General features: G+C 45.3%; 1 protein-coding gene across 16 annotated transcripts in view; it reads right to left on the bottom strand.

Moving 5' to 3' along the window:
* Positions 1 to 15429, bottom strand: part of LOC110500961 (neuron navigator 3) — a 508233-nt gene that overhangs the window by 35652 nt on the left and 457152 nt on the right. For 14 of the 16 annotated variants that reach the window (XM_036956987.1, XM_036956988.1, XM_036956979.1 and 11 more), the window contains 7 exons: positions 9773 to 9899; positions 8352 to 8637; positions 6827 to 7538; positions 5157 to 5597; positions 4349 to 4390; positions 2277 to 2434; positions 94 to 282 (listed from right to left, as the gene is read on the bottom strand). In XM_036956987.1, coding sequence (XP_036812882.1) covers positions 94 to 282; positions 2277 to 2434; positions 4349 to 4390; positions 5157 to 5597; positions 6827 to 7538; positions 8352 to 8637; positions 9773 to 9899 — 1955 coding nt within the window. Of the gene's footprint in view, positions 1 to 93; positions 283 to 638; positions 659 to 2276; positions 2435 to 4348; positions 4391 to 5156; positions 5598 to 6826; positions 7539 to 8351; positions 8638 to 9772; positions 9900 to 15429 lie in introns of all 16 variants that reach the window. The other 2 variants (XM_036956976.1, XM_036956980.1) reach the window with 2 other exon arrangements.

Consider the following 15429-nt stretch of genomic DNA (forward strand, 5'->3'; position numbering starts at 1 on the left):
GGGCCGAATACTTTCGCAAGGCACTGTGTATATATATATATATATATATGTATATATATACAATGCATATATAGGACCACAGTCTGGGCCTACCTTCATCGGTGCTGTCCCTGAAGGAGCCAGAGCGGCTCATGCCCCGGGGTCTGTCCTCCAGAGAGGTGGCGCTGCCCCCCAGGTGGGCTTCTCCATACAGGTCAAAGGAGTCCTGGGCAGGGATGCTGTTGGAGCGACTCATACTGCTGGGTCCTGGCAGGTTGTAGGGTGACAGGTTGGTGGGGCTCACTGGGGGAGAAAACACACACGCACAAACAGGTTGGAGTAGTGGTATTTGTAGTAGTGGTATTTAGAGTATTGGTATTTAGAGTAGTGGTATTTAGAGTAGTGGTATTTGTAGTAGTGGTATTTAGAGTAGTGGTATTTGGAGTAGTGGTATTTGTAGTAGTGGTATTTAGAGTAGTGGTATTTGGAGTAGTGGTATTTGGAGGAGTGCTTACGCAGGTTGGAGTAGTGGTATTGGAAGTAGGGCTTACGCAGGTTGGAGTAGTGGTATTTGGAGTAGGGCTTACGCAGGTTGGAGTAGTGGTATTTGGAGTAGGGCTTACGCAGGTTGGAGTAGTGGTATTTGGAGTAGTGCTTACGCAGGTTGGAGTAGTGGTATTTGGAGTAGTGGTATTTGGAGGAGTGCTTACGCAGGTTGGAGTAGTGGTATTGGAAGTAGGGCTTACGCCGGTTGGAGTAGTGGTATTTGGAGTAGTGCTTACGCAGGTTGGAGTAGTGGTATTGGAAGTAGGGCTTACGCAGGTTGGAGTAGTGGTATTTGGAGTAGGGCTTACGCAGGTTGGAGTAGTGGTATTTGGAGTAGTGCTTACACAGGTTGGAGTAGTGGTATTTGAAGTAGGGCTTACGCAGGTTGGAGTAGTGGTATTTGAAGTAGGGCTTACGCAGGTTGGAGTAGTGGTATTTGAATTAGGGCTTACGCAGGTTGGAGTAGTGGTATTTGGAGTAGTACTTACGCAGGTTGGAGTAGTGGTATTTGAAGTAGGGCTTACGCAGGTTGGAGTAGTGGTATTTGGAGTAGTACTTACGCAGGTTGGAGTAGTGGTATTTGGAGTAGGGCTTACGCAGGTTGGAGTAGTGGTATTTGAAGTAGGGCTTACGCAGGTTGGAGTAGTGGTATTTGAATTAGGGCTTACGCAGGTTGGAGTAGTGGTATTTGAAGTAGGGCTTACGCAGGTTGGAGTAGTGGTATTTGGAGTAGTACTTACGCAGGTTGGAGTAGTGGTATTGGAAGTAGGGCTTACGCAGGTTGGAGTAGTGGTATTTGGAGTAGGGCTTACGCAGGTTGGAGTAGTGGTATTTGAAGTAGGGCTTACGCAGGTTGGAGTAGTGGTATTTGGAGTAGTACTTACGCAGGTTGGAGTAGTGGTATTGGAAGTAGGGCTTACGCAGGTTGGAGTAGTGGTATTTGGAGTAGGGCTTACGCAGGTTGGAGTAGTGGTATTTGAAGTAGGGCTTACGCAGGTTGGAGTAGTGGTATTTGAAGTAGGGCTTACGCAGGTTGGAGTAGTGGTATTTGGAGTAGGGCTTACGCAGGTTGGAGTAGTGGTATTTGGAGTAGGGCTTACGCAGGTTGGAGTAGTGGTATTTGGAGTAGGGCTTACGCAGGTTGGAGTAGTGGTATTTGGAGTAGGGCTTACGCAGGTTGGAGTAGTGGTATTTGGAGTAGTACTTACGCAGGTTGGAGTAGTGGTATTTGGAGTAGGGCTTACGCAGGTTGGAGTAGTGGTATTTGGAGTAGTGGTATTTAGAGTAGTGGTATTTGGAGTAGTGCTTACGCAGGTTGGAGTAGTGGTATTTGGAGTAGTGCTTACGCAGGTTGGAGTAGTGGTATTTGGAGTAGTGGTATTTGGAGTAGGGCTTACGCAGGTTGGAGTAGTGGTATTTGGAGTAGTGGTATTTAGAGTAGTGGTATTTGGAGTAGTGCTTACGCAGGTTGGAGTAGTGGTATTTGGAGTAGTGGTATTTGGAGTAGTGGCATTTGGAGTAGTGGTATTTGGAGTAGTGGTATTTGGAGTAGTGGTATTTGGAGTAGTGGTATTTGGAGTAGTGGTATTTGGAGTAGTGGCATTTGGAGTAGTGGTATTTGGAGTAGTGGCATTTGGAGTAGTGGTATTTGGAGTAGTGGTATTTGGAGTAGGGCTTACGCAGGTTGGAGTAGTGGTATTTGGAGTAGTGCTTACGCAGGTTGGAGTAGTGGTATTTGGAGTAGGGCTTACGCAGGTTGGAGTAGTGGTATTTTCCGGTGCTTGTGCATGCAACTCCAGGGGGGGAGAGAGGGGACTGACTCCCCGTGTCCTGTAACCCTCCAGTGGAGTGAGAACGCAGCCACTCCTTCCCCTCCTCATGGGACGTCTGTCTGGACGAGGGAGGGTACCTAGAGAGGACGTGGTACACGTCAACTAGTGGCACCACTGATTCAACATGGCGTCTATTGAACCATGCAACTGTATTATCTACATATCACATGACTGGATTGTGGTGACAAATATATTCACTAACTCATGAATAGTTATATACGTACACACAGTGCTTGACTTTGACTAAAATAGGTGCCGGCACTCTGCTTATATATAAGTGCCGGTACTCTGTTCATATATAGGTGCAGAAACTCCACAATATAGTTAAGTCAATATTCTAAAAGAGGTGCTAGACCTCAAGCAGTATAACATTGGAGGGAGGTGGAAGAGTTCTGGTATGTTCCGGCCCAAGTCAAGCACTGTGGACACAGACACACACACACATGCATCCACCCACACACAGGCACAGCCACCCATCCCACCTATGTGCAAGCATGCACACACACACACACACACACTGACAGTCTTTACTCTCCTCATCTCTAGCGGTTCCTAGCAGGGGGAAGAGTTATCTAAATGATTGATAGGCAGCCAGGTTTAATCCTTAAAGGAAGATAATTGAGTTCAAGCTCATCCTTTCAACACTGAAGCTCATAACAGACTGTCTGTCATACGAATACCCCACTCTGAATTCTTTCAGACGAAGAAAGGTACTCTGATTGACATCTAATGACAGTAAAAGGTATTGAATGATATATCATGTGCACATGTCTGCATGTTCAACTTCAAATCAAATGGCCTATTTTGCACAGAATTGTCCATTGATTTTGAATTCCACTTGGAGTTCAGAGGAGAGAATGCCTCAGAGTATGTTTTGAAGTCTGCTTAATGTGCATTTAAAACTGAGCATTGGACACATGAATATCATAATCATTTAGCTATTATCTGGCTTGAAAAAAGGCAATTTGTTGCTTTGAATCCCTCTGGGCTAGAAAAAAAGGCAGGGACAAGAAATACAACCCAGTCCTAAACTGCTGAGTGGCTTCTGAGATCAATAGAAATAAACTTCTGAAGGGAAAATGCCTCCACGCCTGCTGTGAAAGTACAGTTAAAAGGAAATACGTGTTCTTTCTGTGTCAAACATCCCCTTAGCATTACATGCAGTGAATTATAAAAGGTTGCAGAACTCCTACTCAAGGTAGAGATTCACTCTCTACTGCAGTCTAATAAAGAGAAATATCAAACCCTGGGCAGGAGCCTGGACTTGTTGCAATGCTTTTTGCAGACAGAGTAATTGGGTAGAAAAAGCCATTTGTTGCATGGTGGTGTGATAGGGGCGGAATCCCAAATGGAACCATATTCCATAGTGCACTTCTTTTGAGCAGAGCCCTATGGACCCAGATCAAAAGTAGGGCACTATACATAGGGAATAGGGTGCCAATAGGGTGTCACACCTTCTAGTGTTGAGGGTCTGGACACGATTTCAGTCATTAGATAGGACAGGAGTAGTGGAAACTTGATTTAAAATGGATGCCCTGCCTTGCCGAGGAGGAAAGAAAGTACAAAAAGAGCCTGGATATAACTATTCAGAATCCACTAGACTACATGGGATCATTGACTTCAGGCACCTGTAATCTGTGAGGAACTGTGGAGTGTCCAGAGGAACAACAGTGACTAATAGTCTACCTCTAGAAGATAATTCTTCAACAGGATTTGTACAGCAATTGAACCCTTTTATGAGGTGAAACTAAATTGTCACTCCAATTAATATTTTCAATTTTCAATGTGCCAAACCCTCATCGGCTAAATCTCCTGAGACAAATGTCAAGCAAAATACTAACGTCATTATGTAACACTGCTTTCCTACACCAACATGATATTAGACACAACATGAGATTTTGTCAGTTAGAAAGACATGTATGAATAACTTGTGAGAATGAAAAGCCAAAACAAGGAAACACTAAAAGGACAACGTATGAGTGATGAGTTACCTCAGTCCCTTTTTGGGGAGTGTGTTTCTGTCAAGAGGCATGCTGTTAAGACACAGAGAACGAAAAACATTAGAATTACCTACAGGTGTAGGATCTTAATTTGATCACCCTGTTGTTGTACAGCAGGAAATGCAATATTTTAGGGTACTGTACTTGAGGTTAAAAAAGGCTTCTAAAGTCTGTAATTTCCACTTTGCTGGAGGATTATTTTCCTGCTGTGAGAAACTGGTCAAATTAAGATTCTACATTTAAACGATCATGATGCCATGGATTCAATTCACATCTATTGACTGATAGAACACACAAACTGTCTAAAGTGAGAATGCTAAAGGACAATCACTACAATGGGCAACGTTACCCAAGAAACAGACATACGGAAAGCACACATTAAACCGAACATTTGGGTTAGTTTGATACTCTCAATTTAGACAACAATCTGTGAATGAAGGAAATATTACAAACCGCTATGACAACAGTGAGCTATACTGAAAAGACAAGACGAGCATGACGTTGTATTCCATACATACAGTCTACAAGTCCATTTTCAAAGTGTCTGTACATTGATGGCTGTGTGTCAGTGACGGCTGGTGTGATAAGATATAGGAGGACGGGCTCATTGTAATGGCTGGAATGGAATAAACGGAACGGAGTGAAACACGTAGCTTCCCTGTGTTTAATATCGTTCCCTTCATTCCAACCATTACAATATCTTTTCCCATCAGCCACCACTGATGTACATGTTACACCCACTGGTCTGAAACAAACTACCCACAGGAACCTAATGGAGTTGTTCCACATTGGGACTCACCCCTCAGAAAGCGTGGACTTGACACTGGCCGTGCGGGTGACTTTGGGGCCGTGGTGGTGCCCCAGCAGCAGGTCAATGGACTCGGAGCTGGTGTGCAGACTGGTCATGCTCTGGCAGCTCAGTGTGTCCTTACTGCCAGAGCATGCTGAGGAGCTGCTGAGGTTGGTGGGCCAGGGGCGGGCGTTGGAGGGCAACGAGAGGCCTGACGCCGGGCTGGAGGCAGGCGATTCAGTGCCCAGGTCAGGGGCCTTGCCATAAAGTGGGCTGCTAGCCCCACTCTGCCCGCCCGCGCTGCCCAGGCTCCCCGTGCCCGAGGAGGGAGAGTCCAGGCTGGCCTGGCGCGCCAATGTTCCATGAGGGCTGCCCAACGCAGAGGGGCACTTGCCTGAGTCGGGTGTGCCTGGGGTACTGGCCTTGCTGCTGGCTTTGGTGCCAAACAACCTGGGAGAGAGAGAAAGATGGCTCCATTCACTCACAGACTATCTATGGCAATCATGATCCCCTCATAGACTGAACAAACTCAGTCTCTAGGTTCAGAACTAGGTTGTTTGATATAGAACAGGATTACATTTATTTAATTACACCAAGGAAATAGGAGCTTGGGGAAAATTTGCATTCCGCTCAACACTGCCCCTCCCCTATCTCATAAGCCTACCATATTCTTCTTCATAGACACTATGAAGAAGTACACCTTTCCTACTGCCTCTGTTAGAGTATGTCTGCATCCCAAATGGCACCCTATTCCCTATATTGCACTACTTAGTACACTACTTTGGACCAGAGTCCTATGGGAATAGGGTGACTGTTGAGATGACGGAGCTCCCAGTGATTTTAATTCAGACAGCTGTGGTTCAGACAGCTGTGGTCATAGCATTGCCCCATTTCTTTTCCATGCGTGTAATCAGCCAATCTGGTCACTCAGAAACACATATGTTGTTCACAGGTCCTTCCTGTCGTGTCTGACGTGGGGCTGACATCAAACAGGCTCCCAATTAATAGGTGCCTTTTTCTAAGGGGTATACGCACAAATCAAAAATGCACTCTGTGCCTCGACAGGTCGGACGGCACGGCCGTGTCCGGACACGCCTTGTGAGCGCACCTAACCAATGAGACAGGGGTTCGCGAACAGAATAGCTTTCTCACTGTCAGTGAATCAGTTTAGCCTGACCTGAATGGCAAATCATCTACCGTTCATCTTGAGAGAAATGCCATCAGTTTCTGTGATGACATCTACCGAACAGCAGGGGGCAACCTTTGCCTCTCTGACTCTAAAGCCCAACGAACAAACTCAGACCAATGTTTCTGTGCTGGGATAGGATTTAGTGTCTTATTACCTTATTACCTAAAAAAATATATATATATAAATATGAGACTTTGGAATGCTAATTCTGCATCGCTTCAGAGAAGAAGTGAACCTCTACCTGTAATTCTGACAGCACCAATGAACACTATCTATCAATAGCATCTTGGAGCTGAGAAACAACATTGTACCTCACAAACAACACTTCATTATTCTGTGGTGGCCTCGAGCACGCAGTCGGTGAGAGTGCCTAGGGAACAACAAGCTCCCTCTACCTTTACAATAGAGATGAAAAATGGCAGCTGCTTGGCTCTGGCTACCAAGCTCTTATAAGAGTGCAGGGGAAACCAAGTGAGCAGTGTTGACTGACCTGCGGAAGGTAGGTGAGGCGATGTCCGGGTATTTGGACCCTGGTTGCCTGAGGCCAGACTGGCCCGTGGAGGTGGGGCTGGACTTGGGGGAGGTGGATAAACCTGCTGGGTCCTGGTCTGACACGGCCACTTTCTCCTTGTCCGTCTGGTTGATGGTGATGGGGATGGGGCTGGAGCGCCCCGAGCCCACCTTCCCAGCGTCCCTTCGCTTGGTCCCCGTTCCTCCGGCCGACTTGCAGCTGACATTGGAATCGATGCTGCTGGAACTGGAGCGGTGGCCGCTGCGCCCCACCACCCCCCCGCTGGAGGACTTGGCCGGCCGGGGCAGAGAGCGGTACTGGAGGGGCACCTTGGAGCCTCCGCAGCCCATCAGCACCCCATCGTCCTGGGGCTGGGAGCCATCCAGGCTGGTCTTACGGCCTCCGCTGATCCCTGTCCCCTTGCCGATAGCCGAAGACTTGGGCACCTTCCCCAGGGTGGCGGAGCCACTGGCCAGGGTGGCACCACTGGCCGTGATGAGGGCACCGGAGGGGGGGCTGGCCATCTTTTTATAGCCGAACGACCCAGTGGTGGAGGGGCGGGCGATGCCCGAGGGGGGTTTCTTGCCCTCGTCGCCACTGCTCTTGCCGGCGTCGGAGGGCGAGCGCTGAATGCCAGCGGTCTTGGAGGGGGCCTTGCATTTCTCTGAGGCCTTGGCGTCATCAGTTTTACCTGTCGATACAAAGGCCAGTCATTAACAAGCTGGCAAACACCTTCCCCTCTGCAAACTGCTGGGGTACGGAATAATTTAGCTAGGATCGAGCAGAGGGGAGACGGACCTCGCAGCTTATTGGTAAATAACGGGACTCATCTTTGTCATCATCTGTAGGGCTACAGGGCAGGTGTGCCAAATGACTTTACACTTCGCTAACATTTTACAACTCTTTTCACAAAGCTCAGCTAAAATAGAAAGCTATACTAATCCAAACATGAGAAGACTTGCTGAGCAAACCAAAACACGATTGAGAAAAATATAAAGTAGAACGGAGAAACGACAAACATTACCGAGGGCCTCAAAGGGCAACGACACAGGTTTCCTAATGAATAATCTGATTGGCTAAAATCTTTGACCCTGTTATCTAATCAATGTCAAACTGGAACACATCAACAAATAAAATTCACTTATAAATAAAGCTAGGATGGACATTTCCTGGTCCTAATATCAACCAGACAGGCAGTTTGATTGAATGAATGACCAGTCAGAGAACAATCTACACCACCATCCATCCTCAGTTAGACATGGGCCCTGTTCAAATCAGAAATACATCTTTCCTACCTTCCTTGAAGTAATCACAGATCTGAATTGGTGGACGTAATACGGCGGTAACCTTGGATACACCGATACAATCACTTATACTGTAGATCTGTGCTCACCTCAAGACAACAAGAAAGGAAGGAAGTTATTTCTACAGTTTTCCAACAGGGCCATGGTAGAAAGAAATAAGCAAGGTCTGAAGTAGGTTGAAGAAGGAGGGCGGGTCCTACCAGGGGTTTTTAGGGTGGAGCTGGTTCCTTTGGTCCGGGGGGGCGTGATGCCCACCTGGGCAGTCATACCCCTCCTCCAGGAGCCAGTCTGGGACATGGGTAGGCCCGTCTTCTGCCCTGGATCCTCACCGCACTGCCCCGCTGGCGAGGAGGCAGAGGAGGAGGAAGGCTTCCACTTTGAGCCGGGCTCCATGCTGACATCCAGCTCCTCGTCCACCTTCTTCAGATCTTCAGCTCCGGCCCAGCTGCTGCTGACCTCCTGCTCCACATGCTGGTGTGTGTCCGCCTGGGACAGTCAGTAACCCACACACCTTTATTTTACTATCCTTGTGGTGACCAAAACATGTATTCCATTTCAAAACCCTATTTTCCCTAACCCCTAATTATAAACCTAAACTTAACCCCTAATTATAAACCTAAACTTAACCCCTAATTATAAACCTAAACTTAACCCCTAACTATAAACCTAAACTTAACCCCTAACTATAAACCTAAACTTAACCCCTAATTATAAACCTAAACTTAACCCCTAATTATAAACCTAAACTTAACCCCTAACTATAAACCTAAACTTAACCCCTAACTATAAACCTAAACTTAACCCCTAACTATAAACCTAAACTTAACCCCTAACTATAAACCTAAACTTAACCCCTAATTATAAACCTAAACTTAACCCCTAACTATAAACCTAAACTTAACCCCTAATTATAAACCTAAACTTAACCCCTAATTATAAACCTAAACTTAACCCCTAACTATAAACCTAAACTTAATCCCTAATTATAAACCTAAGCTTAACCCCTAACTATAAACCTAAACTTAACCCCTAATTATAAACCTAAACTTAACCCCTAACACTAAAACAGGTTTTTTCCTTGTTTTACTATCCTTATGAAGACTTCTGGGCCCCACAAGGATAGTAAAACAAAACAAAACCACACACACACACACAATACAGTATGAGTAAGCAACCTGACAGATGGTGAACCCCCCCTCACTAACCACACCAACAGTCTTTTAAGAGATCAATCTGTTGAGGTTTCCACAAGGCACACATACTTGGCTATTTTTACCATGCTCCCTGAACACTGCACAAGGAATGGGTTCCGCTGTACATTTCCTTGGCTTTCTCTCTTGAAAGCCAATTAAAACAGTAAATAGCTTAATTTCCAGACTACAGTGATATACCTCACAGTTACACATAACAAGGTATGACAGACAAGTCCCTGTTTTAATTGAATTAAGTGCAAAGACAGTGATGCTTTAGTATCATTACTCACAGTTAGTTCAATGTCTGGAAGCATGGATATACTCTATTGTTGTTCATTTATAAGAGAATAAACAGGATATAGGCTCTATGGGTTGTTCAGGCTCGGACAAGCCTACTTCCTTCATTTACACTCCATGGTGTACTGTACCTGGGCTGCCTTGTTCTTGCGTGGTGACGATGTGATGGCAGGGTAGGTGGGCGTGTTCAGATCGTCTGTGCTGATGTTATCTACAGTGTCACTGAGACCGCTGCTGACCGAACTGCTGTCATCCCAACTACCAGAGAGCGAGAGAGAGAGAGAGAACGAGAGGAGAGAGATGGGGTGTCAGAGATGAGTGATAAAGACAGAAGCCATCCATCTTCCCACCATATCAATCGTTCATTCCATTTTGTCATCCCTCCACAAATACCAACAATCCTCTCCTTCACCCTTCCAGTAACCCTTCAGGTAAACTCAGAAACGTGCATCTCTGCACCGTGTAAAAGAGAAACCCTTTCCAACCTGCAGGTAATGCACTCTGTGTAGGGTGAAGTTGCCCCTAGACACTGATCTTGAGTCAGTATTGCATTTCCCTGACTAGTGGTTAACTTAATGATTTGTGGAGGGGAAGGTGATCCTGGATCTGTACCTAGGGGAAACTTCACCCCGAGGTGCACTATGCGTTGTAGAAGAAAAAGAAACGCACACCTATTAAGATGAGGTGCTGGCTGGCGGAGTAGAACACCTATTAAGACGAGGTGCTGGCTAGCGGAGTAGAACACCTATTAAGATGAGGTGCTGGCTAGCGGAGTAGAACACCTATTAAGATGAGGTGCTGGCTGGCGGAGTAGAACACCTATTAAGACGAGGTGCTGGCTAGCGGAGTAGAACACCTATTAAGATGAGGTGCTGGCTGGCGGAGTAGAACACCTATTAAGACGAGGTGCTGGCTGGCGGAGTAGAACACCTATTAAGACGAGGTGCTGGTTAGCGGAGTAGAACACCTATTAAGACGAGGTGCTGGCTGGCGGAGTAGAACACCTATTAAGACGAGGTGCTGGCTAGCGGAGTAGAACACCTATTAAGATGAGGTGCTGGCTAGCGGAGTAGAACACCTATTAAGACGAGGTGCTGGCTAGCGGAGTAGAACACCTATTAAGACGAGGTGCTGGCTAGCGGAGTAGAAAACTTGAAAATAAAAGAGAGCCGCACACTCTAGGAGCTCAGATGCAAAAATGTAATTACCAACATTTCGACAGCCAAGCTGTCTTCATCAGGCTATAATCGCAAACACTGCGGGATGACTCGTTTATATAGTGTCAAAAGACACAGGTGTCTGTAATCATGGCCAAGAGTGGCCTAATATCATTGGTTAATAATCAAATATTAAAATGTCATACAAAGAACAGCATACAAACAACAAATGGATAGCATCCGATCATAGATTAATTTGACTACACAAGCTTACAAACAATTACAATGGCAAAGTCACAATAATCACTATGCGTTGTACCTGCATCTGGCTTCCTATCACGCTGCCTTAATGAAACCTACCCAGTCCCCAGGGAGCCAGGAGATATGCCGGAAACAAGCAATCTCTGTCGTGGGTGGGGATTCGCTCAATTTCCAATCACCTCCTCCCATCTATCACTGTTGTTGATCATTTATCCTCTCTAATTAGTACATTGAGTGGCGGTGGCCCTCTTTAAATCTTCATTAGGCTATTGACATCTGGGTACTGTGTATCCTGGGATAATTTCTCAACAAATCAAATGTATTTATGAAGCCCTTTTTACATCAGCAGATATCACAAAGTGCTGTACAGAAACCCAGCCTAAAACCCCAAACAGCAAGCAATACAGGTGTAGAAGCACGGTGGCTAGGAAAAACTCCCTAGAAAGGCAGGAACCTAGTGGAGGTTATAAGAGTACATGGCCATTAAGGCCACATCACTCTTCAAAATGTTCAAACATTCATAGATCACCAGCAGGGTCAAAACATGACTATATATGTGATGTATGGACCGGGACTGTCTACGGGATGTATGGATCGGGACTGTATATGTGATGTATGGATCGGGACTGTATATGTGATGTATGGATCGGGACTGTATATGTGATGTATGGATCGGGACTGTGTATGTGATTGTATGGAACATGTTAGCATGACATCATTGGATGGTTTTTACTTTCTTATCAGGCCTGGGTTCAAATACTATTTAAAATCTTTCCAATACTTTGAGTGTTTGTTTGAGCCTGGCTGGAGTGTGGGTGGGTGGGTTTTTCAGTTTTGAAACTATTCTATCGGTTCCATTGCGTCAGGCAAGCGGAATCAACAAGCCCAGATAAAGTATTTGAAATGATTTCAAATAGTATCTGAACACTGGTCTGGTTATTATGCAGGTGATGTACCCAGAACCCCTAAACAAAGGCCATATGGTTCAACTAGTGATGATTTCTGCACACGCTGTTTAATTACCACAGCTCCAGAGATTGGGGATCTCCAGAAATATGTTTCAGTCATGTCCAATTCCCTTTTCGCTTATCACACCTAATAAATCCCCCTCAATAATAATGTATTAGTTCTCTCTCCGTCTCAGGCTCATGCACACACACACACACACACACACACACACACACACACACACACACACACACACACACACACACACACACACACACACACACACACACACACACACAGTGGATGGTTGCCATGACAATCTGTGTGTATGTATCTCTAGCATGAATTAACATTTGGAATCTGATCACCTCACTAAAGCTAGAAATTGAGTCTCAGAGGAAAATGCAGCCAATTTGATCCAGCATAGCTACAGTCATACATACAGGGAACTAAAGAAATACGACAAATGAACCAACAACGTGTGGGAACCTTATCGACTGTCTAAGAGGGGAGAGAGGAGAGGATTTAACCTGCTCAAGGACATGAAACAATAAACCCTGAAGTTTTGTAGTCTCAATTCAATCATATGTGACTGAGCAACTGTCCTCTACCACATACCAGAGATGAGAGATCAGAGATGACTTCCAATCCCTTAGAAAAGTGAATCAGTTGTCATTGCTTAGGATAGTATGCTAATTCAATTTTAGTCGAGTGAACATTACTTCTCCTCTGACATCTATAACTCATCCAAGACAAAGCTGAAACCCAAAGACAGGCTCAAAAGGAGAAAATAATGAGTTGTATGAAAGGCCCACAATGGGTGTTGGGAGAGAAGTGTGGGTGTTCCTCTGAAAGATATAACAGTGTGGACATGCACGGGTGCGTTCTCCCTGCTCATTGATTTTTACAACCTCTTTCGTGCTTTTCAAAGGGATTGAAAGCTATTCATATCAGCATTGGATAACACCAGGAATTTAAATATCAAGTTCACAGTTGGTTATACAATAATAAAATCCTTCCCTTTTGCAATGCTAACAGGGTGAGCCTGTTAAGAAGACAGAGCTGGAAAGGGCACGTTTTCTAACTGTACTGTGTGTAGAGCTGGAAACTATTTCAATTGGAGCAAAAGTTTGATCTGTACAAATGGAATCCTTGACAGTTAAATGGGAATTCTCAGCTCCTCCATCTTTTTGGAATATAGGTCTCTGAACATCTCAATTCCATGAAATAAATGGAAACTTTAAATTGCCTGTGGCCTGTCTGGCATGGATCCTATTTCACGATAGCCAATTTCTCATTGGCCATATGTCATTCATCATTTTGCCATTTAATTTGTCCCCAAACTCTATTATTAGGAGGCAGTCTCAATGATGACCGTGCCCAGGGTGAGTGATTGAATCATCATGTGTGAAGATGCAGATCTTCACGAGAAACATTTATTCACTTCCTCATTGTTTAATTGATGGTGGTATTGATTGTTTGCTTCAACGGGCCTAGATGCTATTTTCATTACATATTTTCTACGATATTAAAAGCATACTATCATCAACAGTTGATTAATTGTGTCTATGTTGAGAATATTGTAGGTGGTAATTGGCCACACCGCTCGTTAAGTCCTGATTCAGGACAGGTGCTTAGTGTTGTAGGTGGTAATTGGCCACACCCCTTATTAAGTCCTGATTCAGGACAGGTGCTTAGTGTTGTAGGTGGTAATTGGCCACACTGCTCGTTAAGCCCTGATTCAGGACCGGTGCTTAGTGTTGTAGGTGGTAATTGGCCACACCCCTCGTTAAGCCCTGATTCAGGACAGGTGATTAGTGTTGTAGGTGGTAATTGGCCACACCCCTCGTTAAGCCCTGATTCAGGACAGGTGCTTATTGTAGTAGGTGGTAATTGGCCATACCCCTCGTTAAGCCCTGATTCAGGACAGGTGCTTAGTGTTGTAGGTGGTAATTGGCCACACCCCTCGTTAAGTCCTGATTCAGGAAAGGCGCTTAGTGTTGTAGGTGGTAATTGGCCACACCGCTCGTTAAGTCCTGATTCAGGACAGGCGCTTAGTGTTGTAGGTGGTAATTGGCCACACCGCTCGTTAAGTCCTGATTCAGGACAGGCGCTTAGTGTTGTAGGTGGTAATTGGCCACACCGCTCGTTAAGTCCTGAATCAGGACAGGTCATTAGTGTTGTAGGTGGTAATTGGTCACACCGCTCGTTAAGTCCTGATTCAGGACAGGTGCTTAGTGTTGTAGGTGGTAATTGGCCACACCGCTCGTTAAGTCCTGAATCAGGACAGGTGCTTAGTGTTGTAGGTGGTAATTGGCCACACCGCTCGTTAAGTCCTGAATCAGGACAGGTGCTTAGTGTTGTAGGTGGTAATTGGTCACACCGCTCAAACTGATTATGGTAATAGGTCGAGTATGCCATAAACATCTTACTCTGATTATCTTAACCAGCTTAAAGTCATATTGCAAGTAAGCAGCACACTCCGATTAAAACACCTAGATTTTTTTTGAACTCTTTTGAATGATTAGCTATTCACAATCTGGGTATTCACAATAATCATAGTATTGTGTGCATGTAAACGTACCCATTGTCTGGGAGAGAAATGTATGGGGCTTCTGTGTAGCTACGCTATCAAGCTAGTTTGTATCCCATTGCTTTTACACATTAAAAGCCTGGATGTATTTACATGGAATCAATCAGAGTGGTTACTTTGTGAACAAGCCATTTCAAAGATCACCAGCTACTCCAACATCAAACGTTTCACCGCAAGAGCTGCACTGACCTGATCTCAAACAGAGTCAGTTGGTGCTTAAAGTGAAAGGCACTATCTTTTCTCCAATAGGATTCTACAAAGACACGGAAATCGATAGCCTCGAAAAAAGCTGGCTTGTTTGCTGTAATCACTTCCTCTTATCTTAAGTGGCCGATGGCGACGCCGCGACTTTGCCTGGAAGTCGTTACGACGAGCTTCAGCATCCAAAGCACTTGTGGTGGCTGACAGTGACTTTCCCCTCCCAGAATGGAACATGGAGAGATAAACTTCTGACTCGAAGATGATGGCACTCAGGATCAAGAATGCACCCAGGGCTAACGCTTGAGTTTCCATAGTGACAGCAGCTTTTGTCAGGTCACATTGTCTTTCTACTTAGATGTGCCCCTCTGAAAATAAAGGAACCTGTCCTGTTCTCCCAGGGCCGGCCCCAGACTGCTAAGGGGCGCCCAACCCGTTTATAAACTCAGTCGGGGTCTCAACTTACTGTTGAGAGTTAGAATAGAAGAATACACAAGGTGCTTCAGAAAGTTGGTTGTGCATCAGCCATTTCTGTTGTTGTTATCTCAGTCACTCAATAAGCCATGTCAGCTAACAATTTTTAGACTGGTAAATTAGTCTAGCCAGCTATCTAAACTAATAATCATGGCCG

The sequence above is a fragment of the Oncorhynchus mykiss genome, chromosome 21 (genome assembly GCF_013265735.2).
Source record: "Oncorhynchus mykiss isolate Arlee chromosome 21, USDA_OmykA_1.1, whole genome shotgun sequence".
In the NCBI taxonomy this organism is placed as follows: domain Eukaryota; kingdom Metazoa; phylum Chordata; class Actinopteri; order Salmoniformes; family Salmonidae; genus Oncorhynchus; species Oncorhynchus mykiss.